This window comes from Schistocerca cancellata, chromosome 9 (genome assembly GCF_023864275.1).
Source record: "Schistocerca cancellata isolate TAMUIC-IGC-003103 chromosome 9, iqSchCanc2.1, whole genome shotgun sequence".
NCBI lineage: Eukaryota > Metazoa > Arthropoda > Insecta > Orthoptera > Acrididae > Schistocerca > Schistocerca cancellata.
Window position 1 is genome coordinate 325,350,866 of NC_064634.1, and position 17,560 is coordinate 325,368,425.

Here is a 17,560-nt window from a genome sequence, read left to right on the forward strand (position 1 = left end):
GAGAGGAACGAATTTTCTTCACTTCTTCTGTTGCATGTAAACAATCTGCCATGAGAGCAGTTTCTATCATCAAATGGAAAATCACTCCCAACATCTAAATCAAATAAATAAAAAATTGAAGATACACTAATCGTAATTTTCATGCTATGTTTTGGATGTGGCAGTGCAGTGACTGTGTATGATTGTAGTCTCATTATGAATAGTACAACTTCTTCAATGACAACAACAATATAGTGTATTTTGTATTTAAGGGACTTAGTGGTACTATACGTGCATTGGTGACATTTCCTCATACAGCAGCTAGACCATATGCCATTACCTTCACTGACCTATCTGCAAGTATTTTGCAGAATTTGCCACAATTATTTGGTCATTGTCTGCATGTGACAGGCTGTCACGTATTCTACCACCTTTCATTGTAGCATTGTGGCCAGTAATCCACGAGTTCAAGTACAATATGCAGTCTTTCAACAAAATCATTACAGTAGCAAATTAATGTTCCTTTTTTAAAATAAATGCTGTTACAAAAGTTCTAACGTTCTGGCAGAAAGTAAATAATTTAGGAGTAAAGGAGACCACTCACCAAACACCGGAGGCTTTGAGTTGTTGACAGGCACACAAAAAAAGAATTAAATTTTTGTTAGTTAACCCTTTAACAAGCTAGGGGACACACACACACAGACACACACACTCTCTCTCTCTCTCTCTCTCTCTCTCTCTCTCTCTCTCTCTCTCTCTGTGTGTGTGTGTGTGTGTGTGTGTGTGTGTGTGTGTGCACCTACGTTGTGCCATCTGGACACAGAATGCCAGGTTTGCAGTTCGGCAGATGAGATGGGGTGAGGGTTGCGTTGGTTAGAATGAGTAAAGGGAGAAGGAGGCGGTAAACAGGAGGAGGGGTTGGGGATGAATAGCCAGCAGCTCAGGAGGAGGCAGCAAGTGTGTTGGATAGGAATGTGAGAGGGATGCATGGCAGCCACACGAGCTACACGTGACACATGAGTACTGCAGCTGGTGACGTGAGGTGTATGATGAAGAAGAGGAAACTGTTAAGTAAAGGCTGTGAGGACATTGAGGTAGTGGAAATTGGGGCCAGGAGAATTATAGGAGTAAAGGATGTGTTGGAGGGATAACTCCCATCTACATAGTTCAGAAAAACTGGTGCTGTAGAGAAGGATCCAGATGGCACAGGTTGAGAATCAGCTATTTAACTCGAACATGTTGCCCTCAGCAATGTTTTATGCCACTGAGGGGTGAACTCTGTTCCTGGCCACAGTTTGGCAATGCCCATTGATTCTGATGGACGGTTGGTGTTCATGCCCAATAAAATGCTGTGCAGAAGTCAGCAAAGTTTATATATGATATGGCTGCTTTCATAGGTGGCCTTGCCTTTGATGAGAATGGGTGAATTGGGCAGGTGTTGCACCTGGGCCTTCCACTGGGATAGAACCCCTGTGGCAAGTAGTTGGGAATTGAAGTTGCATAGGATGGTGTGTAGGTAGGGTGGGCACAGAATACCACTTTAGGAGGGATGGGAAGGGTCATGGGCAGGATGTCACTCATTTCTAGGCTTGATAGATAACTGAAGTCTTTGGGAAGTCACTCCATTCCAGTGTGATCATGGATTGCAAGGGGAGTGGGCACTCTTTTGCAGTGATTCTCGGGAGGAAGAAAGGAGTGTGAAGTTACGGCATGGGAAATCTGATCGTGGACTAGTTTTTGAGAGCCTGTCTGTGAAGTCCTTAAACATACTGGGCAAGGGAATTCTTATTAGTGCAGATATACTGTTTGTGGGTGTGCAGACAATATGAGAGTGACTTTTTGGTGTGGAGGGTTGGCAGCTGCCAAAATGCAGGTGTTGTCGGTTGTTAGTGGACTTAATGTTGACAGGGCTTTGGATGGAACCATCAGAGAGGAGGTGCTCAACATCCAGGAAGGTGGCATGTTGGGTAGAGGAGGACAGGTGAAGCAGCTGAGAGGGAAAGTGTGAAGGTTGAGGAGGAATGAGAATATTGTGTCTTGACCATGGGTCCAGATCATGAAGATATCATCACTGAATCTGAAACAGGTAAGGATTTTGGGTTTTGGGGGGCTAGTATGGTTTCCTCTAGATGGCCTGTAAACAGGCTGGCATAGGAGGTTGCCATGTGCATTCCCTTGGCTGTTTATTTACCTTCCCCTCAAAGGAGAAGTAGTTGTGCATAAGTATATAATCAGTAAGGTGTATAAGGAATGAGATATTGTGTTTGTAGTAGGAAGGATGTTGGGAGAAGTGGTGTTCCATTGTGGCAATGCTATGTGCATGAGGGATGGTACTGTATAGGCATATGGCATCAACAGTGATGAGTAGTGATCCAGAAGGTAATGTGGTGGGGATGGTCAAGAGTCAGTGAAGGAAGTGGTTTGCACCTTTAGTATGAGAGGCTAGGCTATGGCCAATTGTTTGCTTTTTTTGGTTGGTTGATTAGTTTGGTTGGAGATTCTTTCAGTGGGAGCACAGTAACCAACTACAGTGTGGAGAAACATTCTACACAGCGCCTTACCACAAGGGTCACAGCTGTGTGGAGACCCAGGTGCAGGACCTGCCCAATTCAGCCACCCAGCACATCCTACTGCAGTCCTGCCATAGGCTTATCCTATCCCATCAGAAGCAGGGCCTGTGAAAGCAGCAGTGCTACAGTTTCTGCACAGCATTTTATGTGGTCATAGCAGCCGACCAACTGTCCACCAGAATAAATAATAAGCACACTGTGGCCAAAAACAGAATTTACCAACCCTCTGAGCACAACATGCTTGAGTTCAATGGCTGCTTCATAACATGCGCCGTTTAGTCATTCTCACTAGCACCAGCTTGGACCCCACACTTACTACTCAGCAGTTTCCTCTCTTCTGTCCAGTCACTCCTGTCCCAACCCACACTTCCACACCACACCTTACCAGCTCCAGTGCCCATGTGTTACATGCATAGCCCGTGTACCTGCCATAGCATCCTCCTGCATTCCTATCCTGCACATTTGCTGCCTCCCTCCAAGCCAGTAACTTCCTGACCGCAACCCCTCCACCTGCTTCCTGCTTTCCATTCCTTTCCTGCTCTACCCATCCCACACAGAACAATCCCCACCTCAGTCCATCTGTCGAACTGCAGCACTGGCAGTGTATGTCCGTATGTCCAGCTGGCAAAGTTTATGTATATATGAGAAGGAGAGGGGGGGGGGGGGGGGAGAGAGAGAGAGAGAGAGAGAGAGAGAGAGAGAGAGAGAGAATATAGTTCGTTATATCTGTAATTCTCTTAGTGGTAATGTTGCATTGCTGGCTTGTCTCTGTTCATAAAATTATTCTAAAATGTTCAAACAGTGGAAACTCCCATGTTGGAATGTCGACAATATTAGGAAAAGGATAGATTAAACAGTGGAAAATCCAGGATGGAGTATTGATAATATTATGATAATATATTGCTGAAAAGAATAGATTACTACCCATCATAAAGATAACCTCTTAGTTGCAGACAGGCCCAATGAAAAGACTATTACACATTATAGCTTTTAGCCAAAGCCTTCTTCAGCAAAGAAAACACACACACACACACACACACACACACACACACACACACACACACACACACTACCTCCAGCAGCTCCAACTGGAATGCCAAATGCTCATATTTACACAGGCGCACAGTTCTATTCAAATGTAAGGAGAAAAATTATTGTTTGTAATTGTATCAAAAGTTGTTGCAAATAGGTAATGTTGAATTAAATTTTAAACCAAACAGTATAGTTTTACAGCAAGTGAAAGTATTTCTAAGCATGCACTGCGTAAGGTGCCTGTACGCAGACACTGCATTTTTGAAGTTTGACACTGTTACAACCCCCCCCCCCCCCCCCCCCCCCCCACACACACACACACACACACACACGGGAAGAAAGTGTTGTGGAAAAGGTTAAGATTTTTTTCCAATTGCTACCCTCTTTCAACTAAAATACCATATCCTGCATTCATTGTGATTCAAGTCATAGAGAGTTGTTGAACAACAAACAGAGAGGTACAGTCTTCTAAAAGATCGAAGACCTTGAAATTGACTTGTAAGCATTCAGATTAATTTGGAATATGAGTAAACATTTAATAAGGATACCTGTTGATGGAGAATGATATAATAAAATAAGGGAGTACCTCAAACACTCGCTAACCTCATGTAATTTCTAATCTCTCTCTCTCTCTCTCTTTCTCTTTCTCTTTCTGGCTTCCTCCTCTCTTCTTTTGAATATTTTGCAATGAGTATTTTAATGCTGTTAATAACTAATGGGTGCTTTGACAGAACACCCATGCCAAGAAAACGTGTTAGTAAATGAATTTCTCCATGATCATGACCCGTGTGCTTTTTGTCCTTATGTGTGTATTAACACTAACTGCAAAACGCAGTGGATGAATGTAATTTCTACACCTCTAGTTGTTTTATTGTCAGGAGTCATGTGAACTTGGGAAAAAGCCACAGCTATACCGTGACTATTGCCATCGTGAAGAACTGAAAAGTCGAGCACGGGCAACATGTATTTGGGAGCGTGCGGTTGCAGAAAGCTGTCTGGATCCTGAACTGTGGTTCGACTACTTGGAGTTTGCGTATCAGAAGGGCGGAGGGACAGCCTCAGAAGTGCTAACTCTGTGTGAGCGTGCAGTGCGAAATTGCCCATGGAGTGCCCAGTTGTGGCAGTTTTACTTACGAGCACTGGAACGGTTTGAGAAGCCAAATAGTGATGTTACAGGTCGGTGATACTGCATTCAAGCTACTATGACAACATTTCTAGCTCATTGGTTCAAAAATTACATAAAATGCAGTCTTTCGCAGAAATTCTTTTTTTCTCAGAGAACTGGAATTAGTAAAGCTCCTAGTTACCCACTGTGTGTATTTCAATTTTAAGTTTTATTTCTCTTCTTTTACCCAGGATTAATGGAACGAGCCTTGATAGCATGCTCAGATGCAGCTGACAGTTTACGAAGCATCTGGATTGGCTTTGCATCATACATGCTGCGCAGAGTGAAATGGTCTACGAAATCCAATTCGGATAGTGACAAAGGTGAACCTGAAGGTCTTGAGGAACTGAGAGCTACTTTCAATAAGGCCTGTGAGCATTTGGCACAATGTAAGTGTATGACATATTTGCAACTGTATTTGGGTGAAAAGAATAGAAAAGATATTTGCTATACAAATGCATTGCAAGATAGTAGAAGTGTCTGTGGATTTGAACAGTTTCTTTTATTTTGGTTTTCAATTCCGATTATTTAATAATAATTCCATTTTATGTCTTAACCACCCCACTTCGTAGCACCATCATTTTTCTCCATTTTATGAAAGTATAACTGTGTGTATGATATTTTCAGCCATTCCCATAGTGAATTGTATTTACTGAAGTTGTGTTTGGATGTACATAGTTTACTGCAGCTATCAGTGCTATGCTGTAACAGCAAGTTATAAATGAAATCTTGTGAGGAATGAACACAGTGACATTATCTCTGCCCAAACTCTTTGCCTTTACAAATGTCTGCTTGTGTCTGTATATGTGCGGATGGATATGTGTGTGTGTGCGAGTGTATACCTGTCCTTTTTTTCCCCTAAGGTAAATCTTTCCGCTCCTGGGATTGGAATGACTCCTTACCCTCTCCCTTAAAACCCACATCCTTTCGTCTTTCCCTCTCCTTCCCTCTTTCCTGATGAAGCAACCATTGGTTGCGAAAGCTTGAATTTTGTGTGTATGTTTGTGGTTGTTTGTGTATCTATCAACATGTCAGCGCTTTCGTTTGGTAAGTCACATCATCTTTAAATTATTCATCTCTTTACTGAAGATGAGAATTTAATTATGCTGGGAGACTGGAATTTAAACATAAGAAATAAAAGGAAAAAGTGCAGCAGAAAATGTACTGGGGAATGAATGAAAGGGGAAGCTATCTGGTAAATTTTTCACAGAGCACAATTTAATCATTGCTAACCCTTGGTTTAGAAAGAAAATTGTATATGTGGGGGAGACCTGAATACACCGTAAGGTCTCAGATGGATTATGTAATAATAAGAGAGATATTTAGAAATAAGATTTTAGAGTGAAGACATTGCAGAAAGATAGAAAATTAGGGAGAGTGGATTAGGGTAATTTGATCAAATCAGATGTTTTTAAGAGTTTCAGAGGGAGCCGTAGTCAACTTTTGACTCAGCCATGGGAAAGAAAGACAATGCGGTGAAGGTGTCAGAGGATCAAATAAGCAGAAAGACAACTCCTAGTAGAAATCCTTAGATAACACATGAAACATTGAAATTAAATGACGAGAAGATAAAATATAAAACTGCACGAAATGAAGCAGACAAAAGGGAATATAAGTGTCCTAGAAATAAAGCTGACGTGAAGTGCAAAATAGGAAAGCAGAGATGGCTAGAGGAAAAATTCAAAGCTGTAAAAGCATGCATGATTATGGAAAATACCACATGATACTCCACTATACCAATGAACTGTGTCATCTTGTTTTGTCCCCTGTAACAGCATAGTGTGGTACTGTGGCATGAAGATTTCAATGTGTACAAGAACTACAGGCGTGTACCCACAAAGAAATAAAAAATAACTATGTAACTTTATTTTTTTGAGCTGATAATTAAAATTATGTGACTATCCTGCACAATGTCTTTTGGCCCCTTAGTGTTGAGGGAACTTAAGCATATGGTGCTCTGCACTGAAATGTGATTAATTGTAACTCGTGTATTAAATATGAAGAAATACATAAGGAGAGGTAGGCACACCCATTCTGCACAGTACTGTCCTAAAAAACTATAACATTAATTTTATCCGTGTCTTTTTCAGAAGTTATGGTAATAATTTTGCTGTCCCACTGAGGAAGTACAAAGAACATGTAAATTTTATTGTGGAGGAAATATGGTGTATCGTTTACAGACAAAATGACAGGTTTTGTACATCCATCTTCAGATATATATAATGTTGTTGTTGTTGTTGTTGTGGTCTTCAGTCCTGGGACTGGTTTGATGCAGCTCTCCATGCTACTCTATCCTGTGCAAGCTTCTTCATCTCCTAGTACCTACTGCAGCCTACATCCTTCTGAATCTGCTTAGTGCATTCATCTCTTGGTCTCCCTCTACGATTTTTATCCTCCACGCTGCCCTCCAGTACCAAATTGGTGATCCCTCGATGTCTCAGAACATGTCCTACCAACCGATCCCTTCTTCTAGTCAAGTTGTGCCACAAACTTCTCTTCTCCCAAATTCTATTCAATACCTCCTCATTAGTTATGTGATCTACCCAACTAATCTTCAGCATTCTTCTGTAGCACCACATTTCGAAAGCTTCTATTCTCTTCTTGTCTAAACTATTTATCGTCCATGTTTCACTTCCATACATGGCTACACTCCATACAAATACTTTCTAAACGACTTCCCAACACTTAAATCAATACTCAATGTTAACAAATTTCTCTTCTTCAGAAATGCTTTCCTTGCCATTGCCAGTCTACATTTTATATCCTCTCTACTTCGACCATCATCAGTTATTTTGCTCCCCAAATAGAAAAACTCCTTTACTATTTTAAATGTCTCATTTCCTAATCTAATTCCCTCAGCGTCACCCGACTTAATTCGACTACATTCTTTGCTTTTGTTGATGTTCATCTTATATCCTCCTTTCAAGACACTGTCCATTCTGTTCAACTGCTCTTCCAAGTCCTTTGCTGTCTCTGACAGAATTACAATGTCATCGGCAAACCTCAAAGTTTTTATTTCTTCTCCATGGATTTTAATACCTACTCCGAACTTTTCTTTTGTTTCCTTTACTACTTGCTCAATATACAGATTAAATAACATCGGGGAGAGGCTACAACCCTGTCTCACTCCCTTTCCAACCACTGCTTCCCTTTCATGTCCCTCGTCTCTTATAACTGCCATCTGGTTTCTGTACAAAATGTAAATAGCCTTTCGCTCCCTGTATTTTACCCCTGCCACCTTCAGAATTTGAAAGAGAGTATTCCAGTCAACATTGTCAAAAGCATTCTCTAAGTCTACAAATGCTAGAAATGTAGGTTTGCGTTTTCTTAATCTAGCTTCTAAAATAAGTCGTAGGGTCAGTATTGTCTCACATGTTCCCATATTTCTACGGAATCCAAACTGATCTTCCCTGAGGTCAGCTTCTACCAGTTTTTCCATTCATCTGTAAAGAATTCGCGTTAGTATTTGGCAGCCGTGACTTATTAAACTGATAGTTCGTTAATTTTCACATCTGTCAACGCCTGCTTTCTTTGGGATTGGAGTTATTATATTCTTCTTGAAGGCTGAGGGTATTTCGCCTGTATCATACATTTTGCTCACCAGATGGTAGAGTTTTGTCAGGAGTTCTAATGGAATGTTGTCTACTCCCGGGGCCTTGTTTCGACTTAGGCCTTTCAGTGCTCTGTCAAACTCTTCACGCAGTATCATATCTCCCATTTCATCTTCGTCTACCTCCTCTTCCATTTCCATAATATTGTCCTCAAGAACATCGCCCCTGTATAGACCGTCTATATACTCCTTCCACCTTTCTGCTTTCCCTTCTTTGCTTAGAACTGGGTTTCCATCTAAGCTCTTCATATTCATGCAAGTGGTTCTCTTTTCTCCAAAGGTCTCTTTAATTTTCATGTAGGCAGTATCTTTCTTACCCCTCATGTGATAAGCCTCTACATCCTTACATTTGTCCTCTAGTCTTCCCTGCTTAGCCATTTTGCACTTCCTGTCGATTTCATTTTTGAGACGTTTGTATTCCTTTTTGCCTGTTTCATTTACTGCATTTTTATAGTTTCTCCTTTCATCAATTAAATTCAGTGTCTCTTCTGTTACCCAAGGATTTCTACTAGCCGTCGTCTTTTTACCTACTTGATCCTCTGCTGCCTTCACTATTTCATTCCTCAAAGCTACCCATTCTTCTTCTACTGTATTTCTTTCCCCCATTCCTGTCAATTGTTCCCTTATGCTCTCCCTGAAACTCTGTACAACCTCTGGTTTAGTCAGTTTATCCAGGTCCCATCTCCTTAAATTCCCACCTTTTTGCAGTTTCTTCAGTTTTAATCTACAGTTCATAACCAATAGATTGTGGTCAGAGTCCACATCTGCCCCTGGAAATGTCTTACAATTTAAAACCTGGTTCCTAAATCTCTGTCTTACCATTATATAATCTATCTGAAACCTTTTAGTATCTCCAGGGTTCTTCCATGTATACAACCAAGTGTTAGCTATGATTAAGTTATGCTCTGTGCAAAATTCTACCAGGCGGCTTCCTCTTTCATTTCTTAGCCCCAATCCATATTCACCTACTACGTTTCCTTCTCTTCCTTTTCCTACTGTCAAATTCCAGTCACCCATGACTATTAAATTTTCGTCTCCCTTCACTACCTGAATAATTTCTTTTATCTCATCATACATTTCATCAATTTCTTCATCATCTGCAGAGCTAGTTGGCATATAAACTTGTACTACTGTAGTAGGTGTGGGCTTCGTGTCTATCTTGGCCACAATGATGCGTTCACTATGCTGTTTGTAGTAGCTTACCCACACTCCTATTTTTGTATTCATTATTAAACCTACTCCTGCATTACTCCTATTTGATTTTGTTTTTATAACCCTGTATTCACCTGACCAAAAGTCTTGTTCCTCCTGTCACCGAACTTCGCTAATTCCCACTATATCTAACTTTAACTTATCCATTTCCTTTTTTAAATTTTCTAATCTACCTGCCCGATTAAGGGATCTGGCATTCCACGCTCTGATCTGTAGAATGCCAGTTTTCTTTCTCTTGATAACGACATCCTCTTGAGTAGTCCCCGCCCAGAGATCCGAATGGGGGACTATTTTACCTCCGGAATATTTTACCCAAGAGGACGCCATCATCATTTAATCATACAGTAAAGCTGCATGCCCTCAGGAAAAATTACGGCTGTAGTTTCCCCTTGCTTTCAGCCATTCGTATTACCACAACAGCAAGGCCGTTTTGGTTAGTGTTACAGGGCCAGATCAGTCAATCATCCAGACTGTTGCCCCTGCAACTACTGTAAAGGTTGCTGCCCCTCTTCAGGAACCACACATTTGTCTGACCTCTCAACAGATACCCCTCCGTTGTGGTTGCACCTACGGTACGGCTATCTGTATCGTTGAGGCACGCAAGCCTCCCCACCAACGGTAAGGTCCATGGTTCATGGGGGGGGGGGGGATATATATAATAGGGCAGAATATAATATATTTTCTTTTTTACTTTCTAGTACATTCTCAGTTGTGCAGGATTATGACCGGCTAGTTTGTTAGAAATTGTGTTACTCAGTTATAAGCTACTAAATATTCCTGACACAGGTTGTAATAATTCAAGTTTCTTCTAAAACACTTTTCCAGGTTTTGGGTTACAGGGTGATCCTGCCTGTGAGATATTGCAGTACTGGGCACGTGTGGAAGGTGGACGTGTGGGTGACATGGCACGTGCTCGACAGCTGTGGAATGACATACTCAGTCAGGGTCACAGCTCCAGTGCAGCCATGTGGCTTGAGTACATCAATTTGGAAAGGTGAGTAACTTATATGGTCTATTTCATTCTTCATACATTATAAAAAAAAGAAAAAGTTGGGTTGGGTTGTTTGAGGGAGGAGACCAGACAGCGAGCTCATCGGTCTCATCGGATTAGGGAAGGACTGGGAAGGAAGTCGGCCATGCCCTTTCAAAGGAACCATCCCGGCATTTGCCTGGAGCAATTTAGGAAAATCATGGAAAACCTAAATCAGGATGGCTGGACGTGGGATTGAACTGTCATCCTCCCGAATGCGAGTCCAGAGTGCTAGCCTCTGCGCCACCTCGCTCGGTAAAGTAAAAGTGTGTTTCCTCTAAGAATAATATCATAATAGAATTGTAACTTTAACATTTATAGCAATAATGTGACCTCCTTTATACAAGTAAAAATTATGTATCAACAATTTAACATATATTCATGGGAGTGAGAAATTTGTTTTCAGGAAGATCTGCAGTCAGTGTTTTTGTTTTCATTCACTGTGTATGAGATGTGCACGATGAATTTTCAGGCTAGTCAGTGCACCTCACATCTCTTTCAGCATCTGTTTTTACAACTGAATAGATTGATAATTTGATGTTCCACATTGGGAGTAATCAGTGAAAATACAAATATCTTCATATATCAGGTGAAGTTACAGCATTTGTGGGAATATTTGGGAGACTGTTGTCATTAAAAATATTAGAGACAAAAAACAAATAAGTCTATATGGAAGTAACAATGGAATCATCAGTTCAAACTGAAAAGTTCATAGAACACATCAGATACAAAAAGGGAGAGTGTGGCCATGTTTATCTGTCAGAAATACATTGCAATGAGGTCAGTACAGATTCATAAGATAAAATGTTAATAATAAAAAAATAGACTAAATTGTGAATAGTCACTTTTATTAGTTTCAAACTTGATTAGAGTGGTGCTTGCAGTTGTTACTTTTGACAGCTTGGTACAGAGTGAGTGCATTGAACCGTAGTTGCCAGCAAGTGCCGAGTGACGGCATTTGACGATAACACCACGCCTACCTCAGGTTGTGTCCATTAGCCGGCCACCAGGCCTTTGGTGGTAAGGAAATGACAATACTGAACAAAACAGTCATGTCACTGAATCTCACAGTTACAGTGTAAGTAGAGCGACCCCAAGGGGAGAATAGTCACTATCCTCTTTCTCAGATCCAGAACTGTTACAGGGGCTACTGAAATTACTATTTGTTCTTTCAGCAGTCCTCCATGAATCCATGTCTCCTCTACTACCTTCTTCATATGGTTGACAATTCAAGACAGGTCCTGTGGGTAACATTTGCAGTGGCCTGTTTTGTCCGCATTTCAATCTTTGATCATAAACTTCTTGTTGTTTCTTGCCACATATATGCTCAGTCAGATTCAAATGAGCATAATACAGAAGAAGCATGACTACACTAAGCCCTTTAGCTTCAGTTAGTTCATCGACCTGATAGTGTGGAGCTTTGGCTTGTATAGTGTTACAAGTTCCATTAACTCCACATTAGTCATGCCAGGCTTGACTTTATCTGATGGAACATTTGTTTGCACCCAGAGCAAAATATTTGCTTTTCTCCACTGCTTTGTTGGAACAACAGAGTGGTAGAGCCCATTTTCCATTACTACTGTCTCATTTGAAGACTATTTTGCAGTGGAACATTAGAAAACCACTACACGAAAACTGTGGCATTCATATGTTCGTGACAGTCACCTCGCTTCCTGGAATGAAACAGCAATAAACAGTTCGGAATGAAACCGCGAGCAGGAAGACATCGAAGCAATTCAGAAGCAGTCTGCTAGATTTGTTACTGGTAGTTTCAAACCGAATTAGGGCTCATACGGAGGTCTATAGAGAGTCATTTTTCCCTCACTCTATTTGTGAGTCGAACATTAAAGGAAATGACAAGTAGTGGTACAGAGTACCCTCTGCCATGCACTGTATGGTGTTTTACGGGTATCTATGTAGATGTAGAGCCAGCATGAAGGGTGATTATTCTGCTACCCTTGCCTACTGGTGCTTTCATTGTTCTTTTTCCTGTGGAGTCCATCCACCCTTTTGTCAACATGTAATGCACATTAACTGACGTCTCGTCCACCTAAACAGTGTCTCATGAAAACAATTTTGAAGTGACTTATCTGCTTCCAATGAACTCTCCACTTCTTTGAGACTGAAAAGAAATAAAGTACGGTACAGTATTGCTTATGTTGATAACAAGCATACATGCCTGCACATTGCATCCTGCTGGAATACATTCACCTTGGTAACCTGTCTATTGTAGCTTCTTTTCTTGGGTGGGCTGTCTAATAAAGAATGACTTCATGTTGCTGCATCATTGGTATCTTCCATTTGTTCCTTCTCCTTCCCATTTTTCAGTGCCATATATATCAGTGTATGTTAAGTGCAGCGGCCGTTCTGCTTACCACTCATTTAACATTTAAAATTGGACTGTCACTAATGCACTAGGGTTCAGCACAACTGTGTACAGAGTACACAAATTTGTGGCCTTGTCTACGGATCATAATTTCCCTTCCGGTGCTCGATATCGTCACAGCTGGTGAACATGTTCTTGAGTGACCTTGTTTATTCTATATCTTCTGTTCAGATACCCTGCTCTGTTATTGTTGATGCAACATAAACACAAAATACTCATTTGTAACTCCTGACGATTGCAGAATGCTTCAGTGCAAAAAAATACCACTTCACAGTGAGATCTAATGAACATAGGTGCACCTAATTTGTGACTCCACGTGGCACTCTTTATTCACGGTGTTGCAACAGAGGTACTTTATCAACTGAGTTGTTAGCAGTGTGGTTGGGAAAGCCTGCTCGCTACTGGTGTTACCCGGGTAATGGTGTCGTGTCCCCTGTGGTGAGCCAAATGTCAAAAGTCGCAACTTATTTTAAATGTGCTGTATGTAATGTTAAGTAGAGTGCTTCCTGAACAGGGGAACGTTTCTATTACAAAATATATTTTTGCATCTAGTATGTGTAATTGTAAGAAATAAACAACTGTAAAAGGTCTTAGAAGCTTGTAATTTTGGTGTCATGTAATTTGCTGTTGGCCACTCAGCAGCAGACTGTGAGCCTCCCTCAGTACAATTTTAAAGAGACCATTAGTGTTTCACTTATTCATCAAGAACCTTATGCATTTGAAATCTATTATTCCCAGTATTCAGAACTTCTAACAACAAATTAACGTTTCTTTAGTTTCTGTTGTCATATCATTTATATTTTGCATGATGAAACTGCCACATATAAATTGTGCTTGAAGTGTTAGATTTAGTTAGTTGGGTTTCATTGGTTGTGATTGGCCTGTTTTATTTCGTATCTTTTGAGTTAACTTCATCTTAATGCAGGTTACATGGTGAACGCAAGAGGCTGCGCTCAATGTTTGCACGAGCTTTGTCTTCTGTTCAGGATTGGCCAGAAAGCATCTACCAAGCATGGATAAACTATGAACGTGATGAGGGTACGCTCGATACATTGGAAGACTGTGACGCAAAATACAAGAAGTGGTTAGTTGAAACATTATCTTGATTTAAAATATTCCACATCAATAATATTCACATTATCTTCCGTAAATACATGGTTTGTGTTTAGTGATTACTTTTTAAATGTCAAATCAGTATATTTACAGTAACGTGAGAACTGTTTCCCAGTACTGGGTAACTCACATAGCTGATTTTTAGTGTATTAATTACTTCACTCAAGTGATTTGTACTTAAATTTTACTTTTTATTTAAGCACACAAAACATACAAAGCTTTACAAGGCTATAGGGTTCTCCATACCTCAGTTTGGGAACCACAGCAATATTTTAAATGAATTGATATTCATATTTCTGGTATTGTGTCCTTTCATCCGACTGAAACACATTGTGCTGCAACAAGAGAGATAATGGAATTTCAAATTGTGAGAATTTTTCAGTAAATGTTATTAGTTAATAATATCATACTGTACAAAATACAAACCTATGCCCCATATGCCACCACACAGTGATACTGTTTCTCCTAGATTTAAAATGCTAATAGCAATGGAAGCGCTCACTCTATAGCTACGACTTTTGCCCTTTGGGTTCTCATGAGGAAAGGCTCTGACTGTTTTACTACCTTGAAAACACATACTACCAAATTATCCATATAGAGGACTGTGTCAGAATCAGTCAAATACCACTTAAATTGCTGAGTAATGAGTGCATTAGACAAGTAATTTGCAATTTACCTTTTTATGGTAGCAATGACTGAACATCAACACTTAGAGGGGGTGTTCCGAAAAATCATCTTGAAGAAACAGTATGTAGTTCCGTATCACAACTGAGTCATTTAGTCAAAGCCACTGGGAAATAATAAAATTGTTCGCATATGCAACATGCTGCTCTGCAGTGATAAGTTACCAGATATGTTGCGAACAGGTTGGCATTTAAGGTGACATTTAGTGAGATGGCGAGATGCATTGAAAATGGCCCTTCGTTAAAATAGAAGGCATCCTGTTTTGGTTCATCTTTATACTGTATGACAAAATTATGGGGGAAGGATTCAGCACTAAGCCCACTTGTGGTTAAAGCAAGTACTTCCTACATACATATAAATACCAGATATAATTTCAGTTTATTGTGACCTGCTGTTGTAGACTCATTGTAAATTCTTTCAAAGTTCAGAAGTGCTTCTGTATTGCAGTTGTAATACTGCAAGCCAGATAAGGAATTGTAGTGGCTGAGATGCAGAGGTTATTTGTAATATAACTTGCGAACATACTGGATTGACTTTCTTTGTGATGCAGTAAATGCGTTGATTATTGATACTTGAAGACAAATCAGCCATTGCCAATGAAAGATGTCTTGTTTTCCAATATTACGGTGATTGCCTTTTGGACTAATTGTCTTCACAGCTATAGAACACAGACATTTGTTCTTTTTTAGCACTAGTGAAGAACTCTTCCAAAAGTCGGCAATATTCTCAGTCTTGCTTATGTGTTTATTGAGGACTCAACACCTTATCTATTGTTATCTTTACTGATTCCATTATTTGTATTCCACCAAGTGCTTTCCATTACCACAATGATTGCGTTTAACTGTCTGTGTCACTCATTGAAATACAGGTCTTTTACTTTAGACACAACACACCATTTTCTGATATCACATCCCAGCCAGCAAAAGTTTTGAGATGTAGAAGTTGAATAGGAATTGATAATTTTAGGTTCTAACAGCCACTCTGAGCCACTGAAAGGTGCTTCATGCTTGGCAGGCATTCAGGGAACATCATTGCTAGTTTCAAGATTCTGTTTAATACTGCTACAGTCATCATCAAAAACCATATTTTAACAAAACATAAGCGATGCATTTGCTTGTACTACTACATGCCATTAGAGAGAAACATTTCGGAGAAATGAAAGCTATTTATATTTCAGTCTGGTAGGACTTTTTTTACTGTAATTTTAGTATTTTCATTTCATACTGTAAAATTGCTATATAATTATAATACCAATTTTGCATATAATGGAGTTTGTTTATTAGGAGCATTACTTTTTTTCCCTTCTGCCTCCTACTAAATATTGTGTGTGTGTATCATTTTAACAGTATGGAAGAGGTCCGGAAGCAGAGAGAGAAAGAATCATTCAAACAGGAGAAGAAACGTACACCTGATGCAAAAGTGAAAGGAAAAAGAAAGGTAAAACAAATCACAAATGTGTACATTAAGTATACAGATTTTTTACAAGTGATGTTATTTTCTATTCATAATCTTTACAAATAATTACAATATTGTGAGGATAGTTGCTACTCTCTACATAGTGGTGATGCTGAGTCGCAGATAGATACAACAAAAAGACTGTCAGAGAACAAGACCTTCATTGGAAGCAGACAAGAAGAGAAAGAGAGAAAATATGTAGTGTTTTTTGTATTTTTTGTTGGTTTGGGGACTACTCTGGAGAGCTCACACAATTTTTTTATCTTTCGGGTGTACCTATATGGTACCCTTTATTTATTTGCAGAAGAAGAGTAATGTGTCATGCTACATTTTTTGTGTGTTCACTCCTTGTGTTCATATTTGCCTTTTGATCCTTCCAGTGAAGAAAACACCTTTGTTCTAATTCACTGAAAGGAGTAATGTAACGTATGCGGCCTTCTGAAAAATAATACTCAACTTCTTTAACAAGGCTACAGGAAAGTTAAAATGAAATAATTTTTTAAAATATATGCAGTTCTATGGGCACAGAGACTAACCTGCTCCAGTACAAAAAAAGGGGGGGGGGGAGGTAGGAGAAGGAGGAGGAGGAAGAGCTCTGGCACAGCAGGAACAAGAGAAGTTGTCTGCAATTTTCTTTTACTGCAAAACTATATCAAGCAAAATAGAGCCCAAAAATTGACAAAAGTTATATAAGAAATTCAGATGGTAGTGCTTGTCAATATGATCAATGATAAGCTTACCATTTAATAGTGTGTGAAGTTTCATGACTAATAATCAGAGATATAACAATGATACGCTAAATACAATTATGTAAAATTATTGCAAACGGTTGGGCAGCAATCCATAGCAACAAATTCACACTGTAGTGTACAACTGGACGCACAGTAATGAAATGAGTGGCACTGCCATATATTAGTCAGTGGGAAAATAATATGTGAGTGCCCCATAGTGACTGTAACCACAATAGGTAACATCAGAGTGGCAAAGATATAAAGACAAATATTAGTGTACAGAATGAATTTTTCACTCTGCAGCAGAGTGTCCACTGAATGAAAGTTCCTTACAGATTAAAACTGTATGCCGGATCGGGTCTCAAACCAGGAACCTTTTCCTTTTGTGAGCAAGTGCTCCATTGACTGAGGTACCAAGCTGAACTCCAGACCCACCCTTTCAGCTTTACTTCCACCAGTACCTCATCTCCTACCTTCCAAACTTCACAGAATTTGTGCTGCGAAACTTGCAGGACTAGCTCTTCTGGGAGAAAGGGTATTGCGGAGACATGGCTTAGCCACAGTCTTTGGAAGGTAGGAGATGAGGTATTGGC

The 17,560-nt window shown here is 39.9% G+C and overlaps 1 protein-coding gene across 1 annotated transcript in view; it reads left to right on the plus strand.

The window, feature by feature from the left end:
- LOC126100178 (squamous cell carcinoma antigen recognized by T-cells 3) overlaps window positions 1–17,560 on the plus strand; it is a 77,044-nt gene that overhangs the window by 25,375 nt on the left and 34,109 nt on the right. Inside the window, exons 6-10 of the mRNA XM_049910737.1 lie at window positions 4,460–4,757; window positions 4,938–5,135; window positions 10,394–10,562; window positions 13,910–14,068; window positions 16,128–16,218. Of these exons, the coding sequence (XP_049766694.1) occupies window positions 4,460–4,757; window positions 4,938–5,135; window positions 10,394–10,562; window positions 13,910–14,068; window positions 16,128–16,218 (915 nt within the window). The remainder of the gene's footprint in view (window positions 1–4,459; window positions 4,758–4,937; window positions 5,136–10,393; window positions 10,563–13,909; window positions 14,069–16,127; window positions 16,219–17,560) is intronic.